This window comes from Amblyomma maculatum, chromosome 5, assembly GCF_055883805.1.
Source record: "Amblyomma maculatum isolate TAMU_Amacu chromosome 5, ASM5588380v1, whole genome shotgun sequence".
Taxonomy (NCBI): Eukaryota; Metazoa; Arthropoda; class Arachnida; order Ixodida; family Ixodidae; genus Amblyomma; species Amblyomma maculatum.
Genome location: NC_139348.1, coordinates 69,583,119 through 69,607,435, shown reverse-complemented (window position 1 = coordinate 69,607,435; position 24,317 = coordinate 69,583,119). Strand labels below are relative to the sequence as shown.

At 44.1% G+C, this 24,317-nt stretch overlaps 1 protein-coding gene across 3 annotated transcripts; it reads right to left on the bottom strand.

Annotated features, from left to right (window-relative positions):
• LOC146188472 (uncharacterized) lies at positions 1 to 19,300 on the bottom strand. Of its 3 annotated transcripts, XM_084603788.1 has the most exons (9): positions 19,181 to 19,300; positions 18,364 to 18,703; positions 16,095 to 16,194; positions 14,806 to 14,960; positions 12,821 to 12,883; positions 3,798 to 3,914; positions 3,597 to 3,708; positions 2,632 to 2,750; positions 1 to 369 (listed from the first exon to the last, which is right to left on the bottom strand). In XM_084603788.1, exons 2-9 carry the CDS (start codon positions 18,691 to 18,693, stop codon positions 349 to 351), a joined length of 1,017 nt encoding a protein of 338 aa, XP_084459914.1. In that variant the 5' UTR covers positions 18,694 to 18,703; positions 19,181 to 19,300; the 3' UTR covers positions 1 to 348. The 3 variants fall into 3 exon arrangements, with proteins under 3 accessions (XP_084459914.1, XP_084459916.1, XP_084459913.1); XM_084603787.1 differs by lacking the exon at positions 1 to 369 and having other exon boundaries at positions 2,472 to 2,750; XM_084603790.1 differs by lacking the exons at positions 1 to 369; positions 18,364 to 18,703; positions 19,181 to 19,300 and adding an exon at positions 17,630 to 17,758 and having other exon boundaries at positions 2,466 to 2,750.
• Positions 19,301 to 24,317: the final 5,017 nt, after the last annotated feature.

The following is a 24,317-nucleotide window of genomic DNA, read 5'->3' as shown; positions in this document are numbered from 1 at the left end:
ATTTGGTAGTTTAATCCTATATTGAAAGAGATACAGAGCTCCTTTTCTAACGACACCCGAAAACGCCCTCAAACCATCCGTATAAAAGTGTCTCAATCATGCAAAGAATCTTCAGATTTTCAATCAGACTCGTGCAGATCCCTAAGTGAGAAATAAATTGCCTCAACGTTGCTGTGTCGTGCCAAGCGTTGAATGATGCCGCACACTCGAAAATGTCAAGCCAGTCTTCCACGTCATCGTCAGGCCGTTCTCGTAAGCTTGGGGGTCACGGGTCTGGACGAAACGTTGAGGCTGTGCCTGCTCGGGTAGTTCCGTCTTCAGCGGCATAGTCCCGTTTCCAGGGGTTCATCACCTCCACCAGATATCACGCTGCGGTGACAATGCCTTAATACCAAAGGTAGACACACTTTTAGCACTGAAATTAACTTTATTAGGCTGACTTGCGACCTCAAAACTGAACATATTGGCGGCAGCGATAGCAGCAAACGTGCTTTCTGGTCAACGAATTACTAACTGCATCACTAAGAGAAACGCTCAATTTGAAGGCGACGAGGAGACATCTAGATAAAGCCGGAAACTGTGACTAGCCTAATCGGAACCTTGTGGAAACCTGAGCGAATAGCCAGTTATCTTAGAGATAGATTTCGGCGCGTCTTGCTTGACAAGGCAAATGATAAAGCAGCATCTCCACAACAAGCATGAACAAACGAAGAACACAGAATTGATCTGTGCACTAGAATCAGTGACATACTGGCGGCAGTCGGAAAACAACAAACAAAAATTTGAAAAGTAAGCGGCGCTATTTCTTTTACGAAATGTGCCGGCATTCGGAGAAACGGGTGTGGTTAATGAAGGCTAACTGCTTGGGACTAAGTCAAATTGGGCTGCCGAATTCTATTTGAGGCGAATTCTTTCGGCACCGCGCGTCAATCCAATCAATCTTCCTGCAGTTTCAGAATGACTCTGAAAACAAGTGTCACTGGTTGAACGCAGCAATAAATCTCCCTTCGCGACAGAAATTTTCCACAGCATATCATTTACCGAGCAGTTTAGCGGGTCATCACTGAAGGCTCTATTCTTGTGTTTAGTAGCCACAGCACTATACTCGTGACCATTGCATTATCGCCGTAATATATGCAGAATTGCACAATAATACCGGAGCTTCGATATCAGAATAGCCCCACTTTATCATTGCACTTACGATTCTTGCCATATAAAGCATCTGAGGGGTCATCAAATGCGAATTTTAACTCTTAAGGATGAGTGGCCCTGAATCAATGCTGCACTACGAAATAATCGTTTGAAGGTACCCTAGTCCTTTTCTCTACCACGACAGGATCCGAGAACTCATAGGTGTTTGCCAGATGCGACGGTACGTTAACCAATAGGCAGTTAACGTGGCCAAGATCCGCGACGAACGAATTCGATGCTAGGGGTAGCACTTTCGGAAACGGCTGCGACTTTACAGTGCGCAGTTGTGTATCAGCCCCATTATCAGCTAATTGTACTCATTTCAGGGTGAAGCCCTCTCCAATATGCCTGCAATTAACCTGGTCCTCTGCTAGTTGCATCCATTTTATTCTTGCGAAATTCTTAACCTAATCCGCACTACTAAATTTTTGGCGCCCCCGGCTACACTTTATTTCCCTTAGAACCCGAATTATACAATTAGCGATCATCTGTTATCCCATTTCCTCGAGACATGTCCTTCCCATACCCACTTATTCCTTATTTCCGCTGGAATGTCTTCAACTCGAGTTATGAGTTGTTTGACACACTCCTTACGCTGCGTTTCTCTTAACGTTACACCTTTATGTTTCTGGTCACTGTACTCTGCGTTGTTCAAGACGTAGCATAACCTTCACTAGTATTCATATAAATCGCAATAAAATGTTGCATAATTAGTGTATAAAGCGGCTCAAATATTTAAAAACCTCCAGACGGAGTCTAATAATTGCAGTGTCCGCCAAAAGTGCGTTGGAGCAGGAGGCGCTGCTGTATAATTTGCCCCGGGTAAAAGAGCGCTGTTGAGCTAATGCAATGCAACTTGTTAATCTTGAAGCTAATCAATCCAAGCTTGCAACACCAAAAGATATATGGGCGTCACAAGAATTATAAAGAAAATAGCTTTGGTTAAATGGGCTTAAAACAAGCATGGCGAGAAATGGCTCTTATTTCCTTTTTTTTTGTTAATACAACCTGTTCAACAGATGCCATCTTGCATGTCACGTGATCAATCATCTTATTTAGAAGGTTATTATACATAGTCAAGCGGGGAGTCGTGGTGTCATGCACCCGTTTAAGTTATCAAACAACACTGGGCAAGGCCTGTCGCTAGAAAGGCTAAGTCCCGGTTCAATCTTGGCTCAACTTCCAAGCTCACCGACACGGAACCAACGGCCCCTGAATTTGTACCTGGAGCAATAGAGCTGCCCCTCCAAAAGCGCCGAAATCTGGCTGGAAGGGACAACGGAACTCACTGAGCTGTGCTTCAAAATCTGCTTATGCATTTCTCAAAAAGGAAGCGTTTTCATAATTGCTCTTGGCAGCCACATCAACAGCTTCTGATAATCGCTTAATGTACCCGAAAAATTTTCTTAGGCCAGTATTGCTGTCATGCAAGGCTCTTACCGCGATGATCGCAGCACAAAAGTTGGCTCCGGACTCCGCTTTACCAGTCTCATTCGTTGACGCTTGTAGGATACTTTGGAGAAGCAGTTCCAACTCCTCTTTTTGCAGGGAATCCGGGTCTGCGCAAAGGGACGGCCTCGTGAATTCCGTCAGTGCAGAGGTAGCGCAACCAATCAAAGTAAAAGACAAAAATGCGCACATAACAAACATATTTATGTGGTCAGAGCAGATCTAGCCACTAAATTTGGCTCCTCTAGAAGTGACACTGATATTGAAGCCTAGTTCTGATTTATCCAATAAGCAGCGCCTAAAAGAGCATCTGTTAAGCACTGTCTTCGTTATCGCGTGGGCTAGCTGATTCATCATAATCATCGTCATCAGCCTGAATACACGCACATAAAAGCAATGGTCATATCATTCCACTGCCTCTGAAGCTGCATCCATGTGATCCCCGCCAACTTCATCTCATCCACTCACTTGAATTTTGTAGCTCCCATTTGCTTGTTTTCCATTGAAATCCAAATCATCTTTATGGTCAGTCAAGTATCTTCGCAATCATATCCTACTCATGCCCATTCCTTATAATCGATTTAGGCTAGAATGGCATTGACTCGAACTATTTCTATGACACATTGTGCACGGTTCCCATTTCTCAGCGTTACGGCTACCCTATTGTATTCCATAGTCTCTGCGCAGGCTTTCATGTATATATTTCTGCGCTTCTTCTAAGCCCTCTACCGAGCTTGGTCTAACACCAAAACTCGGAAGAACGCCTGCGGACGTACACTACATTTAGCGGCCCTCCAACGTGGTCAGCAGATCACTGGTAAGGCTGCACCTGGCTCGTTAATAGGGATGCGTTTATCCCTCCCAGGTAACCACTGAAGATGCGACTGTAGTCGCGTCATTTTCTCTTCGCTGGGATATAGAGACTCAACAAGACATTCGGTTCCGCACATGCATACCATCCTGGGCCTTTTCAATGAGGCTGCACCTTGACGGCCGGTTTGTAGCCAAATGACTCGTTGGTTCTTTTCCTTCTACTGTGGGGGCCTTTACTTGGCGTGGTTTAGGGCACTGCACGTTGGGGAGAAGCAGTAGAGTGCAAGATAACATTTTTGCCTGTGTGGCAGAAGCTTATATTCAGGCTAACCGTAACTACTTACTTTGCCGTCCTGGCCCTTTTTAGTGACGTTGCTCTTTGAAGGCTGGCCGGCCGACGACGGACTCGATGGCTCTTTTCCCTCTAGCGTGGAGGCTTTGGCTTGGGGTGAATGAGGGCGCTGCATGTTAGGAAGAAGCAGTGAAGTGCAAGATAACGTTTTTGCCTTTCTGGCAAAAGCTTATATTCAGACTAAAATTTACTTAATTTGATAGCTGTATCAGGTGCGGTTATCACACAATCGGCCTGACAACGAGCCCACGCGCCTTTTCCCTTTCTTTCGTTGCAGCCGCAGCTTTAAAACGCAGCGGAGTAACGGCTCAGAGCTTTTCCTGGCCTAACCTACTGATGTGTCGCGTGTCTGCTTGAGTCCAACAGTACATGGTGTCAGAAGTGGCCCGATCTGTCCAGCAGGATCGAACCAGTAACGGAAGGAATGGGCTTCGTCAAACCGCTGTGACCACTTCAGCTGATAGGAAGTGTCAGAATAAACTAGCTTGTCTTCAATCAGAAACTGCGACTGTTCTTGGTAGGGATATCGAATGAAAGCCCAAAGACAGCGGCGGTCAAAGTGGCGATCATTCTCAGCATGACCGACGACAAAGCACTCGACGTCTGAACAACTTCAGCTTCACAGAAGGTGAGCGCAAAGATTATTACTACACACTGCTCAATAAATTTGACGCGTACTTCCATGAAAAGAAAAACGAAATCAACGAAAAGCACGTGTTTTTATACACGTAAAGGCACGTGTTTAACCGTTTTGCATAAGACTTAAATATAAAAGCTAAGCTCTGTAACTTCAGTGGTCTCGGAGAATCCATGGTACGTCACCAGATTGTCTTCGGCACTAATAGTACGATGCTCAGTAAGAAAGGGCACCGAGATAAAGAGTCTCATATTGCAGAGATCAGATTAAATGTGCAGGGCAGGGGAGGATGCAGCGCAGCAGAATGCTTTATGGCGCAAAGAAAATCTGCAAGCAGCCTACGCCGCAAGAAACGAGCCGGGTAAAGGAAGGTAGTGTTTTGTAAGAAATGCAGCCGGACACACGCGCCACGACAATGTCCAGTTTAAGGGAAACGCTGCTCTCTCGCAACAGAATGAAGCACTTCTCGGTATGCTGCAGAAATCGCCAAGTCAATCAAATACATGAATAACTGGAAGCTGGACGTCAGTAAACGAGGTGTCAATAGGCAAGCCGTGCTAGACTGGATGGTGCGAGGCCACATTTCTGGACTGCAAGTCGATTTCAAAGTTTATTCTGGCTGCCAGGCAAACTTCCTCCACTAAGCATTTTTCAGCGCGTTAGCAGTAGAACGTTTCTGCGCAACGTACAGCGGTCCTAACTGCCTACAACAGCTCCGTAATCAAGCACGTCGGCATCGCCACAGCATTGCTAGCTGTTAAAGGAGCGAAGCAGGAGACAAACTTTTTTTATCATGAAAAAACGCCGACAAGCAATTATTTAAACATGCCTGCATTTTGGCCTCATCCCAACAGCTGTCGATGCCGTTAATTAGGATGGGCGTGGCGATTCGTGCCCCGAAGACCAATGCCCCGCATCTTTTACGTGGGATCGGCGGCTTGAAACGACTGTACACATGTTACTGCCTGGGGCGTTTCCAGGGGTACAGCCAGCCCGAAGGCTATCCGTCTCTTAAGAGAATCACTACGTGCAAAACCCAACCGCATGGAGAAGGCACCCGTCATCAAAAAAGCAGACGAACCTATCGAGTGGGTAAGTCCGTTGGTCATAGTAAGTAAAAACATGGAAGCCTGAGGGTGTGCATGGACCGTACAGAAGTGAAGAAGCAAATCATTTGGGAACGTTTTCCGATCCTGGACGTGCAGATATTGAGTGCGAACTGTCTGGGCGTGAACTCTGGCTTCCATCAAATAACGCTCTATGAAGCGACGTCACAGATATGCATGTTTGTGACTCCGTTCGGCCTATAGATTCTTGCGTCTCCTTTTTGGGGTTTCTTCCGCCAGTGATGTCTTTCAGAAGACGCTCAAAAAGATTTTTGAAGGCCTGGCAGGAAGGCGTACGTGTCTATGTCGACGATGTCTTAATCTGGGGTAACAGCAATCAACAGCATGATGAGCGCCTGCGCGCCGTGATAGGAAGGGCAAAAGAAGCTGCACTCACCTTAAAGCGCCAAAAGTGCGTCTTCGGTGTAAAATAAATGAAGTTTCTTGGTGGCGTCATTAGCGGTTATAAATTCTGCTTAGCGCTGAAGTGCAGATCTACTTTGAACCGTTCGAGCTTCGCCGCTCCAGAAGACAAAATTGCCGTTCGTAGAATGCTAGGTGTCGTTAGCTACTTCCGATGTATCTGCCTTGACTCAGCGATAAATTTCCCTGCTGCGTCTCTTAGTAAAAGAAACCGTCGTTTTCGACTGGACTTCAGCTCTTCAGCGTGATTGGAAAGAAATCTGCAAAGCTTTAACATCTCCTTTGTTCTTTGTCTTTGACGCACAGACGGAAACAAAACTTTTGGTTCAAGCCTTGCGCTTGCGGTAAACAAACGCAGCATTTTTACAGAAACATGGCAGTGATTCACGCCCAGTCATGTACGCTTCGCGAGCGCTAACCAATAGCGAAACGCGGTACTCTCAAATCGAGAAATCCTCATCATTGTGTTTCCATACGAAAAGTCTTATCAGCTGGTATAAAGCCGCAGGATTGTCATTCAAACGGATCACAGGCCTTTGTAGGCAATCACAAAGAACATCGGAGATATGCCACTCCAGGCGATAACGGCCGATCACCTCACGTCGGTCGTCCGTGTTTTGTACAGTGTGCCGCGTGCGTTCGTCGTAATCACTCACATGGACACTGCACCCGCGAGGCTTGTACGTATGTACTTCGGTGCCTGAACCGTTGCGCCTCTGTACTTCGTGCTATTGCGGAGGCCCGCCCGATGGGCCGAGTTCTCTGTAACGTAAGACATTTGTGGGCGGGTCTCAAGAAAACTACTGTATACTGTGCCATAATGCATGTATTTCATATCTTTTTTTACTTACTCTACCCTCTCTCCTTATCGCTGACATCTAGTTTCCTCTACCGCTTCCTTACTATCCCTTTAATTCCGCCGCACCATGTCAGGTGCTTCAGATATCAGTTAGCAGATACAGGCGGTGGCAAACATATTTTTCTTCTTTTTTCTTATGTAATAAAATAACCACCACAACATATGCCGCCAAGATTACAGCGTTTTTTTATGAGTCTTAACTGATACGAATCTGATGTGCAGTTTGTTCCTGGCCTGCTTTTGTTGGACATGCTCTCCCGTGCTGCTGCTCTTCCTGCAGACCTGAAATTAATTCAATACGTCGATGTACTTGCCGTGCAATTCGACTCGATCAGAGTAAGCACACAACAAAGCGACGCCTTCGAAGTGAGGCACTAGCGGACCCATGCTTAAGCGAAGACTTACAACAGATGGCGCAGAGAGCTAAGATTAAAGATGAGTTAAAGCCATTTGTAGCAGAGCTATCGGTAGTGGATGGAATACTGTTGAAAGAATGCAAAATCGTCGCACTGAAGACACTGCCAGTAGAAGTGATGCAAACGTTTCATGCAGGACATCTCGGACTAAATAAGAGTAAGGCCATACAACAACAGGACGTGCATACACGCAACCATCCGACCCTTTTATTTTGTTGCCGATACCTAGCGAGCCGTGGCACAGGATAGGAATCGATTTGTTTTATTTGCTGGTGATATATACGTAGCTGTGTTTCATGCGCATTCTAACTTTCCAGACCTGATGGTCGCTGTTACCACTGCGCGTGAGCTTATTACGGAGATCTTGGCTATGTTCGCAACGGGACGGAAATTCCTCCCAAATGTGTACCGACAATGGGCCTCAAATCGCTTCCCAATAATTTGCAGATTTTGCACGCAGGTGCGACTTCGTCCATATTACTTCAAGCCTTGAATTTTCACGGTTGAATGGTTTGGCCCAGAAAGGACTACAAATAGTGAAGCGCATTATGAAAAAAAGAAAGCTGCGGAGCCTCGTGATGTATCCTGGATGAGTGTTTTATCCTATAGAGCGGCTCTGTTATAGGATGGCCAATCACCAGGAGAATTGTTGCAAGGTTGTCGGCTGCGCACGACTCTACCTGAATGCTGAAGACAAAGCGCCCTGTAGTGAAGCACCGCAAGACATCCAAGAGCAAGTCATTGCCTCCATTCCAGCAAGGAGACAAGGTACGGGTTCGCAACGACCGCCAGTGTTCGCGCGAAGCGATTGTTTTCCAGAAGGTGGCACTTCGGTCGCACATCGTAAGAACAGACAACGACCGCCTTCTAAGGCGTAATCGACAACATATGCTGTGAACACAACAGCACTACCACATAGTCAACGACGGCGACGGTGACGAAGTGGACATCGACCCCCAGGACAACACCCTCAAGTCCTAGAATCGCCAGCGGTCACGATCAGCCATTTGATGGACACGCTACAAACACTCAGGTCGCACCATCAGGTGCAGCTGCTGGAACAAACATTGCAGCCCTTCCACGCACATCAACAAGCTACGAACAGAGCTTAAAAGGATGACATCTGATGCCAATTTTCGTCAAGTTTCTCAGTGCATTGTCAAAACTGAATTTTTCAGAGAGGAAAAGATGTATCAGGTGTGGTTATCACGCAAGCGGCCCGAATAATAGCCAACACCCTTTTTCTCTTTTCGTTGCTGCAGTCCCAGCTATAAAACGCCGAGCAACAAACGGCCCTGGGGTCTTTTCCTGGATTAGCGTACTGGTGTGCCGCGTGGCTGCTTGAAGCCAACGGTATAAAGTCTCCTACATTTATGCAACTAGACCTTTCTTCTATTCGACTGTATTTAAGGACGTCGTTTCTGGCCTTGTGAAACACATCAGTAAACAATGAAAACTTTTTACCCAAATATTTTGCGCTGTCGCTCCTCCTTCGTCAAAGTCTAGAGGCTATGTACAACTCAACATCTGAAAGTATAATTACACAGGCCACAATAGTTAGTTTTAGGAGCTATAAATGAAATTTGCTTTTCGAAATGAGCGTGTTACTCCCAACAAAACAGCAAACTGAGAAATAAGCGAAATGTTGTCACCAGCACGAGCAGTAGAGGTACAAATCTAATACTTGATATGCTTGATATATGTGCTAAAGATACTCAATTACAAAACTTGATGAAGCGCTATGCAACTGCAAGAACGCTCGCGGTATCGGCAATGAAGTATTGAATTTCACCCTTTTTTCATATGAAAATCTAAATATGACTCTGTTTTGATGAAAAAAAAAAAACTTGGGTTGTCATAAGCCTATTTTTGAATATAATGTCTAAAACAGTAATATTCTGAATAATAGAAAATTGGAATATTCACTGAGTTAAAACCAAAACACTGCTGTGCTTTAACGCGACCAAGTATGAAGAATAGTAATAGTGTTCTAGTTTAAACCTTAATGTGAAAGTCTTCTATTCTCACTTTGATTACTGGAGTGTAAACTCGGTATAGAGTGCATGGGATAAATAATTATATTAACTTCGCTGAACCATTGTAAATTGGCGATGAGAAGCGAAATGGTAGATGTTTAAAGGCTGCAAACGTATCAATGGCCAGTAGTATCATTTTTACTTGCCTCATTTTCCGCTAAAATTATTAAATTTAACAAGAAACTGAGAACTTACCTAAACAAACGAATGTTCTAACGTTCTTTATAGCAGCGATGCATCATTGCTTACTGGCTGAAGCCGAGAAAGAAAGCTGGGAAGAGCTTTTTGGGTAATGTTGATCTGTACATCAGCAAGGTCTGGCTCCTTTTCGAACTGGCACAGTATTTTTCGCAGAATGTATTTGGACGGCTTTGGTTCTGAAAACGTTAACTAAACTGAGACTTCCAGATGATCTGTGCATAAAAAGCTTCAATTAAATTCGCTGTTCTTATTTGGCTCGTTGATAAAACCATGTTTTTTTTTTTTCTATATGGAACACGGCGCAGATATTTCAGATAACTTAGATGGAAGGAGTTTTCGCCTGTCGAAAAAGTTGTGCCCACCTGAACAAACAACGTCATCATTTTCGATGAATCATAGCCAGAAAGCTGGATGTTCCATCGCTTTCAGAGCTTAAGGGATTTTAGAATGAAGAAATAATTGTGTTTATCATCCCTCCATGCTGACAAAATATTTCATTATCACGGACTTGTGCAGTTTTGCCAACAAAAAGGGTGGATTTGCTGCCAATAATTTGAGGGAGCTGAACTATATATTGTATTTTGTATTTGTATAGTTTCAGCTCTTCGGCATCCCATCAATTTGTTTCGTTTGTATAAAGTAAACACGCTCTCTTAAAATTAAAAGGTTAAGGGGCTGTAACCTTAAAATAGATGCGTTATGGAAACGAAAACTGTCCGCAAGCATCTGTGTGAAGTTAACTCATTTAACCGATATGTTTAGCATTAAAGAGACATTCTAACATAGATACATTTACCAGATTGCTCCTAAACGCGCGCTTTGACAGAGGTGAGACAAGGTATCGCAGTTACGCATGTGTAGGAGGCGCCCGGTACAACGATGTACATTTAGGCTACGCTTTAGCTTTCTAATATCTGTATATGCTGTTAGAAGGCGAATGGAGGTACCAAGTTAGACGTCTGATGATGACAAATTCCACAGATGCTTCTTGATGTGAGCAGGAGTCGCCAAAATGTAAGTTTCAGAGAGGTCCTTCAATTAATGTTGAATTGGATAAACATGTGCATGGAGAATAAAGTTACCAATTACTCCTGCCGTGTCTAAGCACCACTCAGCAAAATTAAGACCGTGAAGCATGCTTCAACAAACGATATAGATGCCTAATATGATTAAGAAATATTAAAGCTAACTAGGAGTCAATAAGACGAGAATAGTGCTTGCATATGGCTCATGTGTAGGCAAAGATGCAGGCAATAAGGCCGGAGTCCAATAAAGTTGTCCAAACACCATTAATGGTCCCTTTGTTAATACATATTCAGTGTCGAACAGACATGTACTTTCACATTGCTTTTCGCATCGGTTTAATTGATACTGCCTTAATTGTTTCCAGAACGTTCATAACCATGTAAAGAGCGCGGTGAAGACGTGAGTTTCTGTGAAAAACAGCAGTGGAATACTTGGGTCGGCCGACACCCCTCAGATAAAAGCCAAAATAAATTTCGCCAGCCTGGTAAAAATTCTGTATGAGCCAGTCATGCGTGCTTTTTGGATTATAGAGTCTATATGACATGGAAAATATATGGATGCCTCTCTGGTTTTTTGGTTTTGTGGGGTTTAACGTCCCAAAGCAACTTAGGCTATGAGAGACGCCGTAGTGGACGACTCCGGAAATTTCGACCACCTGGGGTTCTTTAACGTGCACTGACATCGCACAGCACACGAGGGATGCGTCTCTTTTCTATATCTTCTTCTCATGCTTTTCATTGTTATCCATATAATTTTTTTGTGTTCATAAGTAGTTCACATATTTCTTATTGCGTAGCGCATTAATTATATACGCTCCATATGCTGTCGGTATAATTCGTATACACATTCGTACACCGACTGTATGACATTGTAGTCACGTCCTTGTTCTTTTTTTTTTTTTTTGCAGCCTGCTTGGCGGCTGGCCCTTAGCCCTCCTCACTGTTCTCCTTTGCGAATGTCGCATAATAATGGCGCTGAAGTTCTCAACATCTGCGCAACAGGACGCGTTCGTGCCTTGATACCTACTATCGATTGCCGATCAAGCCGAAATGTGTGACATACGTTATACCAGAAAAGATTTGTGCGCTTACTATACTCCGGAGCTCTTTCCCAAAGTTGTGATCACAGTTCCGTCAATGTGTTTGAATTAATGAATAAAACTCTCGTTTAAAGTCCCATTATTTTTTATTTCAATGCAGGAGCTACAGAGACTCCCAAGAATATTGAAACATGTATTCAGAGTGTTGCCCACGAGATTTTAGAGTATCAAAATTAGGTTAATATTTAAGGCTTTCATCCATGGACACTTAATATACAAACTAGTGTAAAAACAAACTGGCTGCTTTTTCTACCAACGTGGGGGCCTACTACTGATATATTAGTTCCAGGAGAAGTTAGCAGCCTTTATGCCCTAAATTTGAGCAGATATTCTTTTACATTCTTTTATGTTTACCATGAAACCAGGAAACATTTTTCAAAACTGAGAGGGTAGCATTTAGTCGGTCGTTTTAGTTCTAAAATATCTTTCTCTTTATAATTAAAAAGGTATTGTGGACAATCTAAATAAAAAATGCTTTCATGTTTTCCGGGTGTTAAAATAGTAATTGCGGCTCAATTCGAATTTTTCATTGCATACGACACTTTGCAATATTTTTGCACATCTCTGCAAATCGCGCGTATTTCTACCTCGAAAAACGATATTTCTTTTTGTTAAAGGCTAAATAAAAAATTAAGGTGGGAATATTGCTTTTCGACTGAAACGTAAACAGGCGTATAAAAGGACTCGCAAGCTTCAGCAAGCGGATAGACATAGATACCTGTCGAGCAAACGGATTGCAAAGTTCGCTTTGAGCCTCGGAAAGCTGATAGGAAATTGCAATATTCTTCAGCGATAAAATTCTATGACAACCTCAACTATCACGTACACTGAAATAACACGTGGAGGGGATACAGCGCGGCTAAACTGAGTACAACGTGCGCAGGCATTTGCGCACAAATGAAAGGTCATGGAGACGCAGCGTACATTGAACGGCGCGAGAGAGTCTTATTTTCACAGGCGAGTTCATCAGAAAGACGCTACGATGTTTTGCACTCGCATGAAAATTATCTGAAGTTCAACCTGTTCGACCGATGATACCTTGCGAATGCACTGTTTAAATGGCCCGCCCCAGCACACCTGAGCAATGACGTCAGAATCTGGTAAACCAATGAGGAGTCAGGCAAAACAATGTTTGACAAGATTCCTGGTATTCTCTGATGTCCGTATGAGTGCATTCTCACTACAGAACGAAATAAATGGAAAGATGCTCACCGTGTTTGCCAAGTTCCGTTGTTTTCCAGCGGGCACCGTACCATTAGGTCGTCCATTTTGTTGCTGTTGGTTCCGTAAAAGTCCGCAAGAAGTAAAAAAGCAGATGCCGATTCATCATGTATCATTCATAAATGATGCATCAGGACACATTATTGAATTCAATTGGTTCAAAATTCCAACATGTCTTTCATAAACCACTTCCGTTGTTTAGTGGTGATGGCCATAAATGGCCGGACGTACGGTCAGTAATCGATTTCCCCCTGCAGCGAACCACGAACGTTCTGGTATCGCATCCCACATAGAAGTTTTCCGTCTTGTGATGCTTTATGAATGCGTGCGAAAAGACCCGAATGGTCCAAATTAAGCTGAAGTTGCTAATTCCACCTGTCGTCCCTGTATTCCACCTCGTATTAAATGTTAAGCTCACTGCATACCACACTGATCAACTGGCCATCACAGTGTCGATGAGTGGAAGGAGACAATTAGAAAGCAGAGTGCTCACTTATGACAGATGCTGTTCTGTTAAACTCAGTAAAACCTCGCTTGCGCTAATTGCTTTCTATTAGCTGGATAAAGAATGAATGCTGGGACTGCATATTCCGTATCTCATACAAGAGAAAAAGCAAAGTTGCCAGCATCGCTGATGCACGCACTACTCTCTGGAGACTTATGTCTGGTTTGAAAAAACGAAAACGATCGAGGACATAACAAAAAAAGAAAATGTAAAATCATTCTAAGTGTGGTGAATAGAAACTTACGAGGAAGAAACAGGGATAAACTTGCAGAAGAACAAAAATATTTTGTAAAAATAACACTTTTGAAGAAAAGAAGACAGGCAAAAAACATGCGCTAATCTTATTCTCTCATTGCCCTTAATAAGCATCTGTATTTTCTTCCTGTTTAGTGCAACAGCCGCATGTTCACGTCCCTAAAAGCGTCTATTATCTTCTTAGTCAAGGCAGCATTGGGTGTTGTCAAGATAAGAATGGACCTTAATAAAGGTGAGCAGGGAAGACAATTTGTGGTCTTGCCGTACACCCACTGGATATCCCATAGGGCAGCAAGAGGTACTTGACTGTTTAAATAAATGTAACAGTATAAAGCGAAATGTACGCTTTAGTGAAGCAAACATTTTCAAAGGCGATTTTTTTTCGCTCCTACCTGCCCTTATATAGTTGTTGAGCGAGTTAAAAGATGAAACAGGGTAAGTAAAAACATTTCCTTTAACAAGGCGTACAGGTCGAATCATATATTTATATATTATATTTAAACACACACGCACGAACACCCTGGTGTGACAAGTAAAGCTAGAACTAGAATATCATACTTTTGTAATAAAATACGAATACCTTATTCGCCTTGCATACGACTCAGCTCTCTCAGCAGCTGCTGTGCTGATTTTGCCGCAATGTATGCGTTAAATTCAAGAACGTCCCCTGCGGCTTGAGCGTGTCATTCCGCGCGGTATTGCAAGAGACTCGCAAGCATCTTCAACGAGAGGCAATGTTCACATTTCGTTGTGGCTAAAGCGTTGAAAACGGCCTAAATATAAAAAAATATATATATCGGGAGAGCACAGGCCCAGCTTTACAGTTGACGCGATAGCTTACGTGCTTTTCTGAAGAGATGCAGCAGTATCTGTCTCGCTTCCGGGCGGGCGCCTACACTTACAATGTAATCACGTACAAGTAGAGGTGCACCACGTCATCGGTTAGATTAACCACAATAGCCAACTATCCTCCAACTTGACTAGCAGATGTATGATAGGTGGAATCGAAATGCTGTGACATGACTATGAATGTTGCACAAATAACAGTTCGGTTCTTATTTGATAAAAAAAAACCTGTGCTTATCTTTTACAAGTTCCTGGTAATTCCGGGTTATCTCGACAGCGATGTGTTTCAGCCGAACGAGGCTACAAGCTATCGTACAAAGTTTTCTTTGAAGTTTTTCCTTCGTGGCGATGGGTTTTGCACCCCTCTCACCTTGAAGTCGGCGTTTCTGGGGTTGGAGCAGTTTGGCCTCCAATAAGCTCCGCGGGGAGTGTTGCGTCCACTTCTCCAGTTCCTAGCGCCGCTGGTCTGCTTTGGCTCGTCGTTCTTCACCTGAAGTGGCTCATTGTTGATGATCTTAGATGCGGCTGCAAGATGCAGTTAAACGTAGCGCAAACGAAATGCAGCGCTTGCGCTGCCAAATATTCGCAAGGCATTAAGGCAGACAAGTGGTCAAGTGGGTGACTTCATTCGAAATGCATGTTGTCACCGCGCAAAGAACAAGGAAAGAAGAGGCAGAAGAAGGCGAGCTCTGGTCCGTAGGCTATAACTCTTAAAAGACGGTGCTCAGGAAAAGAGAGCCCGCTCCCTTCCCTTAAATGCAGCGCCTTTTATCCCCGTGCCTTCAGAATCCAAGCAACCTTGCCATTTTTAAACTATTTTCGTAAATGCTATTTTTGTCAAGCAGCGATGAATAATTCGGAAGCCATTCTGTGAATAAATTCATGGGAGTTTGTGTGGATATGTTATCCTGCTCTAAAAAATAATATACTGCTTTCAGCAAAACAAGGAGCATTTGTAAGCTACAGAATGCACTGTATACGAATTACAGCCATCGCCCCGACAGGCCGTTTCTAGAAGCAGTATCATATTGCTTACGATTCGTTTACTGAGAGCGGGTTACGGAGCCAAGGCTACACCGGGAAAAAATCACAAGTGGCTCCATCTTGCGTTAAAGAACTGTAAAGTTAAAATCGAGTTATGTGAAAAGTTTAAAGCAGGCTTTCGTCAGCAACATAAGTGCGTTTCTCTGCCAGGAAAAAATCTAAAAATTAAGGATCACCTTACGGGTCTTACAAGACAGCATCCTGTGGTACTTCGGGGAGCTTGCGCATGGAAGAATCGACACGGCCACTCAATTTCCACTCAAGAAAGCGGCATTAAAAATTAGAACACTGAAGCCATGCCTGTATTGGTGATGACGTGGGGGGGTCTGAATTTGTGCCCGTAATGACCGAATGCCTGCCTCACATTTTGCCGACACAAATCCAACTCCTCGTTCAAACCTTCCCCTCAATCACTGTACGTCGATAGCTTTTCGGTTAAACGAGCCATATGCGTACTAAGTAATATGAAATAATTCGTACACAAAGGTTTCTACTGGAAAAATTTTATTCGCCTTCAGTTGTCGTCTCATTCATGGATGACATTGCGAAATGCAGTGGAGTGACTGGTTTTTCATTGATCGAAATAAAAAAAAGATTTCCTGATCGAAGACTCACCAGGAGGGTGGTACAATGGTCTGTCCGCTTTCTTTGGCTTTCTTGAAGTGCAGTTGGGTGGTCTGACTGCCTCATTCTGCTCGTGAGTTTGGTGTTTCTTCTGTGAGCAAGAACAAATCATAAGTGACTGCTCGAGAGATATAATTCACTTTTGGTTATCGTTGTAGCTTAGAGGGTCCGAAATATTGCAGCTAATAGTAGGCCTTGAGGAAACACAAATTTCCAAATGACAGTATGGTACATATGTGAGAAATGTCGGAGGGACACCACTGCTGCAAACAGCTGTAGGAGGACATTCGTGCTGCTCAAAGTTCCGGCCCTGATCACCGATACCCGCATGACACACCGGTTTTTGTTCGTTGCCCATTACACACTGCCCTCATAATGATTCAATGTTTCAAGAATATAAGATAAAAAATAGCTCCATGGTAATTCGCGACTATATACAACAATCTAGCCATTCTGGGGATCTCCCATTTCTTCTTCAAACGTATATACACCAGCATCGATGTATGACGTAAGCAAGATGCAGTGGCACTGCTCTCGCCAGGTTAGGCCGCCTAGGGGTGAAGAGAAGGATTAGTACCCATAGGCATACATGGGACCAAAAAATTTAAAAGCAGTTTTCTACTTTCAGAGAGCGCCTATGATGTAATTCGGCGCAGAGTACATATAAACATCGTGAAACGCATTATCGGTCTAGGAATACTCCTTGAAAGAGCGGAGTATATACTTACAATACCGCGAAACATATTGGTATAAAAATCGGGAGCCGAGATCTGCATACTGATGCAAGGGAATATTACCAAATAATTTTTTGCTTTCAGAAAGCACCAATGACATAAATGATGATTAAAAGATAGCGCATTTTTTGGATTGCTTGATTGCACTCTAAAGATGCCTGATTCTATTGACGATTACTTTGGTAGATACCGTATACGTAACCAGAGATTAAACTAATTTCAAGTCTTGTGCATCTCATTTCCTATGAATTAAGATAATGTTTGCGTTCTTCCATTTTTCCGGTATCGTCGAAGACACCATACATTGCGTATACAGGGTGTCCAGTTTTTCCAGCACGATATCCCCCCCTCCCCCCGTCATTCAACAAATCTATAGTTACCTGATCCCCTCTAGCTACTTTCCCCCTTTTCATAGTATAATTTTGAAAATATTGAAAATAATTGGCGTATGTTCTAGGTGTGAGAATAGCATCCTTTTATCCAGTTCGCTCATCAAAGAAATGCATCGTTCAATGCGAAAAACATTACGTACTTCTTTAACGTTACCAGATGGCGCGAAATACAGAATGTAGCAAGAGGGGCACTTAAAACAGCCGGAGTTTAATTTTTTCTCCTCTAGCCTAGCAAATCGTCAGAAGCCGGTAGTCTTCACAAAAGACAAATGGGAAGCGCCAGAAAATCGTATCGTGTTTTCAAAATCCATTCCATATCTTAAAATCCCGACACTCCAAACAAGCTGAAAAACAACTATTTGCCCAGCCGTTGCAACAACGGAGCAAGCATTGTACTGACAACAAACGCGAAGGCGTTCTGGCGAAGAGCGCAGCTACACAGCGCCTTCCAAGGGAGCATTAAGCACGTTATGACAGTTATGCTATGCGGAGCGCCGTCGGTAATAACAGCGTTCCGACCGCGCCGAACTGGACGCCGCACATGATGGATACTCGCTTACGTTTTATCAGCCCAAGAAAGAGAGCGTGAGAGCATGCTTACGTCAGCAGGCTTACACTTGCCGCCGGAGAGCAGCGGCCAGCGAAGCCGATAGCAGCGCTGCCCCGTGCCCTATGCATTCCCTCGGTTACATTTGGCAAATACGTTACGTTTTATATGGCGTGCCACAACAGCGCAGTCATAACGCGGATCCAAATTAGCGCCTCAGCCACTGCAATACGTCACCTGCAGACGTCGCACCTACACCGAGCCTTCAGCGCGCCTAATGCGTTACGTAGGGTTGTGAAATAAAGCGCCGGTATTTCTCATATAACCTAATATGGCTTTGACTTGCCCCTAATTTCTAACTCATTATTGGCAATGGTGACCGAACTGCGGTAATTAGTGTTCATTAAGGAGCTTTAGTCATTACTCCAATAATTATGATAGGTTCGCAGTAAATTATGCCGACCATGGACGACAGGTGTAGTTCGGGTGTTGGAGATATATAGTTTGGGCAAAATAATGGCTTCCTTACTGTGGCTGCGCGCGACTTCAGAGTAATATTAACGGATAACCTTTGATCTGCAACTCACCTGATTCCCCTGCTCCTCGCTCTTGCGATGTGGGTTTCCTGTCCGGCGGGCTTCTGCAACTGGTGTCGTTGACTCAGTAGCGCAAGCGGGTGGTGTACGCTTCTTGTCAGGTGAAGCGCAAGCCTCTTCTATCGGAAAGCGCTCCGAAGTGAGTGCGGTAAGGTTTCGTCCTCGTGTGTCCGGCTGCCTGCCACCAGCTTCGAGCCTCTCCGCTGGGGAGGGCCCGTCGCCGCCGCCTCTGTGCTCCATGGATGGCGAATTCTGATCTGCTTTCTCTTCGTCAGCTGGCTGGTCGCCCTGCTGACGTGGTACTCTTCTTTCTTTACGCATCCTCTCTGTGCTGCAATCGCGAAGGTGGAAGAAAAAGATTTAGAGCGGCAGTATTATAGCAGTTAGGTAAAGAATAAAAAATAAATGCGCTGGAAAAGCATAGCACTTCAAGAAAATATGCAAATATAAAAACGGCACTTGTGGCAGCAACTCCTGAGGCCTGGGCACAGGCGAAAATGTATCTTATTTTGTGCAATGCAATAATTGCAGCATTGCAGGATATTCTCAGCAAAGCGCTCAAAATCTATCACGAATAAGTCGAGACATGTCTTAGCGCGTTTGATACCAAAGAACCGAAAAGTCGGGTCTTTATCTCAAAACTGTTATAAAATAGGCTAGTTCAAGCTGAATTCCAATAATAACTTGAGCTATAAATAGGTACTAAAGGCACATTGAAATAATATTACTGCTTTCGAGACTACACCTCCCTACCCCCCTTCGGTTAAAGCAGCTCATTGATAGGGCCCTAACAATTAGTACTGCTCACCGCAAAGACACAAGGTAGGGCCCACTGCTCCTGATCACCGCTGCTTCACGTTGATCACTGAGACATTTTTAGCGTGGCGTTTTTCTTTACTCTTCAAGTTATTCAGCTATCGCTGTCCGCACGCCGCCTTATCAGTTTGCTTACGCTGCTCGAGATGGACCAGATCGTTCTTGAAAAGTCTAGTCACCAGCTGCAGCTTCCGCAATGTTTGTAATCTTCTCCCGGCAATTTGACTCATCCCTCGAGATAACAGTTCACGTTTAAATATTTACTGTCTGTAAATTCTCCTGTTCCCATCATGGCGGAAGTAGAGTGGTGGCGAAGGCTGAGCTCAAAAGCGGTTTAGCGGTACCGCCGCATAGCCACAGAACGGGGGGCCAAAACTCAAATAAAAAATTATATTACCATACATTAAAAAGTATGAATCATCATAAGAAGAATAGATATTTTGATAAGTGCGTGTGAATGAGGTAAGGTATTTTATTAAACCATTCCTAAATTTTTGAAAAAATTTGCAACACTCGTATTGCGCCCTCCTAGATGTTGCATAGGTCTTGGTAGACTTTGCAGATCGTGTTAGGCTTTTGCGAACTTGCAAAGTAGGCAATTATGGTGGTAACCAAGGCAACAAAGCTGACGAAGCCACGAAGCGGTTTCTTATCGCTGTCTACTGTTCAGTGCCCGGGAAAGCGTATATCTTGCAAGTCAGAAAATGCTCCTTTTGCGAAGATTCCGACGTCATTGCTTGTAGCTGCACAGTCGCCGTTTGGTAAGATTAATACCCCCCTTCAGCCACTTTTCTTGGTTTCGTCTCCTCCGGCATGAGGGCAGTGCGAAGTGTTTTTGCAGCATTGTGTGACGCTTCTCGGTATTGCCCAGTCGGAAAAAACTACAGAAAATGTTCTGATGTGACGACAGAATTTCTATGCTGTTTTGGACGGGAAACCTGTTGTGACAACAGCCGATCGAGGTCAAAGAGGCCGACAGGCAGCCGCTCCCGCTCTCAATCGAAGAGCCGCACACATGCGAGGACAAACAGAAGTCGTTCTCAGGTGCGCTTCGGTGGAAAGGACAACGGAGGCGTTGGCACGTCGGCGGACAAGGTCAGAGACGCTACCACGCCTCCAAAGAAAAGTGAGTACCGCAATCCTGATAAAGAGCGAATAGCTATGTTAGAACAGGAACTAAGAGAGCTAAAAGCCGCTTATACTAAGCTAACACTCGAATTAACTGCAATGCGTAAAGCGAACAGCCGTAAACAAACACTCACACCTGAGCCATCAACCGCTATCGAAATTCCCCAGCTCGTTGAGACGAAGAGACATGAAGAACAAATCGAAGAATGCCCGCCTTCTAAGAAGCGCGCTTTAACGCAACCGCGAACCACGAAGGACGCTATGGACGCCATGAGCGAGAATATGAGGCTAATGCACGAGAGCATGGTGCGAATGAACGACAAAATGGACATATTTAGCTCACGAGTACAGAAAATGGAAATGTATCTAAACTATACGGTAGTACCGGCAATGGAAAGGATGAGTTCACAAAACATCTGTGCGCAAGGCCCACCTCGCGATGGTCTCACTTCAAGCGAAGGAGGTTACAACGGCTAACATGACAGTGCCTAATAAGAAACGCAGTCTCCGCGTCTGGCAATGGAACTGAGGAGGGATCGCTTCAAAAAAGGCGATTCTCCTGCAGATGGTCAAATCAGAAACCGGGAAACCACACGTCGTCATGCTACAAGAAACACTCACAACCGAACTGGCCATTACGGGATATACCGCCGAAGCCCACAGAAACGAGCAGGGTAGAGGCGTCGCTCTACTGATTAGAAAGAAGATCCCGTACATTCGGCATGAGATCCGCCACACAGCTTGCTATCTAGAACACCTCACGATTGAGATCATACCGAACGACCACGTAGGGAACAAGCAAAGAATCTTCCTCACTAATCTATACAGCAGCCCTAAGGATACGAGGCAAGGGTTTAGAGGCATTCTGGCCAAGATTGCAGACATCGCCAAAGACAGTCCGCTGATTATAGGTGGAGATTTTAACGCCCCACACCAGGCTTGGGGCTACGCGTATCCCTCTAGCAAGGGAAATCGTTTTCTCACGACAGCCTCCAATCTCGACTTCACGCTGATCACAAACCCGGAGACCCCAACCAGATGTGGCATTTCCACACGTCGAGACACCACACCGGACCTTACTTTTGTCCGGGGCCTAGAAAAATGTGCCTGGCACAACTCGGGAATAGGCCTTGGAGTGACCACTATATTCTCCGATTTGATGCAGAGATACCGGGAAAGAGGCAAAGGGAGTACAAACTTATCGATTGGGACAAATTTCATGCAATACGGACGCAGCCATCCAACTCATCAGGAGCAACCACAAAGCACACGATAACGAGCTGGACCGAGCAGCTCAAAGCAGACATCGCAGCCTCGGAACGGACAATTACCACGGACGTTAAGGTAGAGAGAATGGACAGTCGGCTAGCGAAACTTCTCGAAGCCAAACATTCCATTCTAGCCAGGTGGAAGGGTCAACGTCTTAACAGAAGACTACGAAGGAAACTTGCCGAATCATGTAAGCATTTCTTCCAAATGTATGTATAAGGGGGGAGGGGGGGTGAATGAACAATATGCATGCGCATTTATTCTAGAAATATTATGCCCTGCTTATAAATAGCCCAATTGATATTGTTTTTAATTATATAAATGAAGAGCATTTAGATTTGTTGTGTTGTATAAATGCTTTAAAGTACTGTAAATGTTATGAGCTATACTCGATTTTGAGCGTCATATTTCAAGAATTAGCCGTTGTGAAATAAACCCATTTTCAATGTTGTGCTGCGGTCTTTTGTCAGAATGCTATCTTCAGTGGCATAAACTGGATTCATGCTTCTAGCCAACATGCTGCTGCATGCGGCAGTAATTTCAGTGTTGTACCTAATCTGCTGTGATATTATTGTGACGGTGGCTGACGTGTGAAGAGTACGCATGATACTACAGGCTCAACTTGAGAACAAGGTAGCAAATACCCTTCACAATAGGCCTACCGCCAAAGGCTTCAACTGGTTATGGTATCCCGGGTTGATAGATACATTATTTATTGAAAGTGTGCCGGAATAATTAAAGTATTGCAGCTAATCTGTACTGCGGAAGAGAAAGGGGAGAACAAAATGATTATTGTGAATGACGATGTTGGAGAAGGCATAAGAAAATATATACAGGCACGGCAACTTGTGCACAACCGGACTTGACTCGCACTTGTATACAATCCGGTTGCGCACAAGAAAAGGCAAAGAGCCCGCATTACCTGGATACCCTTCCCCTTGTCCTGCCAAGCACCCAGCAGCAATTCCTCCCACAGAGGCACTGCTATAATGTCCTTGCATCTGTTGGCATCACAGGGCCTGGCAAGTAGAAAGGCTTTATAACTACAGATTAACTGTGACATCACGCAAATTTGTCGAGTCCAATTACTAGAGCCTCTTTTGACAGACCTCTGTCAATTTGTTCTTGAGCTGTATGAACTACAGCTACTGGTAAGTCTGTTGTGGCATTTATATGCACAGCTATGCAGAAAATTAGCTTCCCATTTTGATATTCCATACTTTGACATCAGGAGAAAGCAGAACTACTGGAACTGTACAGTCAGGAATTTATGCATTTCAGTTGGCCTATTTGATCATGATTTTGATCAACTGAAACTAGATGCTACTCAAGGCAAAAGGTAGCTTAGTATAGACATTTACAACAAGGGCTTCGTATGTGCTGCCATACTGTATTCAGCGCACTCTATTGTACGCATCATGTTGGCACAGTTGAATTGGCCAGCTGGAAGACCTATTTCTGAGTCTGGAAAGAAGGTGCACCCGCAATCTCTCACCCAATGCAAATGTCTATACAACAAACATTATTGAATGACAAAAAATGAAGGCTTTGTCACAATGTCAATACATTTAATTTGCGCACAAAAGTTAAACGTCATATACTACTCACTAATTATATGTTTCCTGAACCAACTCTAGCCTCTGATAGCTGTTATAATGCAATCATGGAAGCATCGTGTTAATACAAGATTGTCCTTTTACCATTCTTTTCTGTATTGTTACAGCTGTTAAAATAGTAACTACCTGCATTTTATAGTCTCTGCAATAAAAATTTTGGGTAGGTGCATATGGGGTGAAAAAGGCTGACCGCCGAAGAATTGACGCGTTTGAATTGTGGTGCTGGCAAAGACTCTTAAGAGTTCCTTGGACTGCCAGAAGATCAAATCAGTCGATATTGTCGACCATAAACCCTGACTGCTCATTGGAGGGTCAAATTCTAAAGTTAAAGCTCAGCTACTTTGGTCATCTGATGAGAAGAGAGGAGTCGCTGGAGAAAGATTTGATGTTGGGAAAGGTTGAGGGTCGCCGGAGAAGGGGTAGGCAGCGAACGCGATGGTTAGATGGCATTCTCGAGGCATTGCAGATGAAGCTATGTGATGTTAAGAAGATAGTGAGAGACCGGAAAGCGTGGCGTGACATGGTCCATAGGGTCACGAAGAGTCGGACACGACTGAACGCCTGAACTGAACTGATATGGGGTTGAATAATAACGTGCAGACTATGTGAAAGTAGTAGACCATTTGTAACATAACATTGTTTTCTTCTGTCTGAATAATTCAGTCACAAAAGTGGCACACATCATTGCAAAAAAGTTACACTTGAACATTTCCCCTTTCGACTGCGCACTCTGAAAACAATGAAAATTCAACAAAAGTGATCAACAAAAATTATGTTGACTTTTGTGCACACAAATTCCATTCAGTGATTGAATTTCCATTGAATTTCTGTGATCTCAACAAGTCCTCAACGATTCGTCAACTGACATTTAAACCTCATTTTTATAACGGGTGCACAGGCCAGGAGAGTGGCTTCTTCGGTGCCGGTTTGAAGGTCAGTAGCTCTATTGGGCAGCGATGACGCACGCTCGTTGCGTCACTTGATCTTTGGCACTGTTGGCATATGGCAAGCGGGGATGGTCGACGTTAAAGTTACTATATAGGCTATGCCACATTTTATATACCGAAACTGTTAGTTAAGGTTTTAAGAAATGCACAGAGTTATATATTTGGCTCT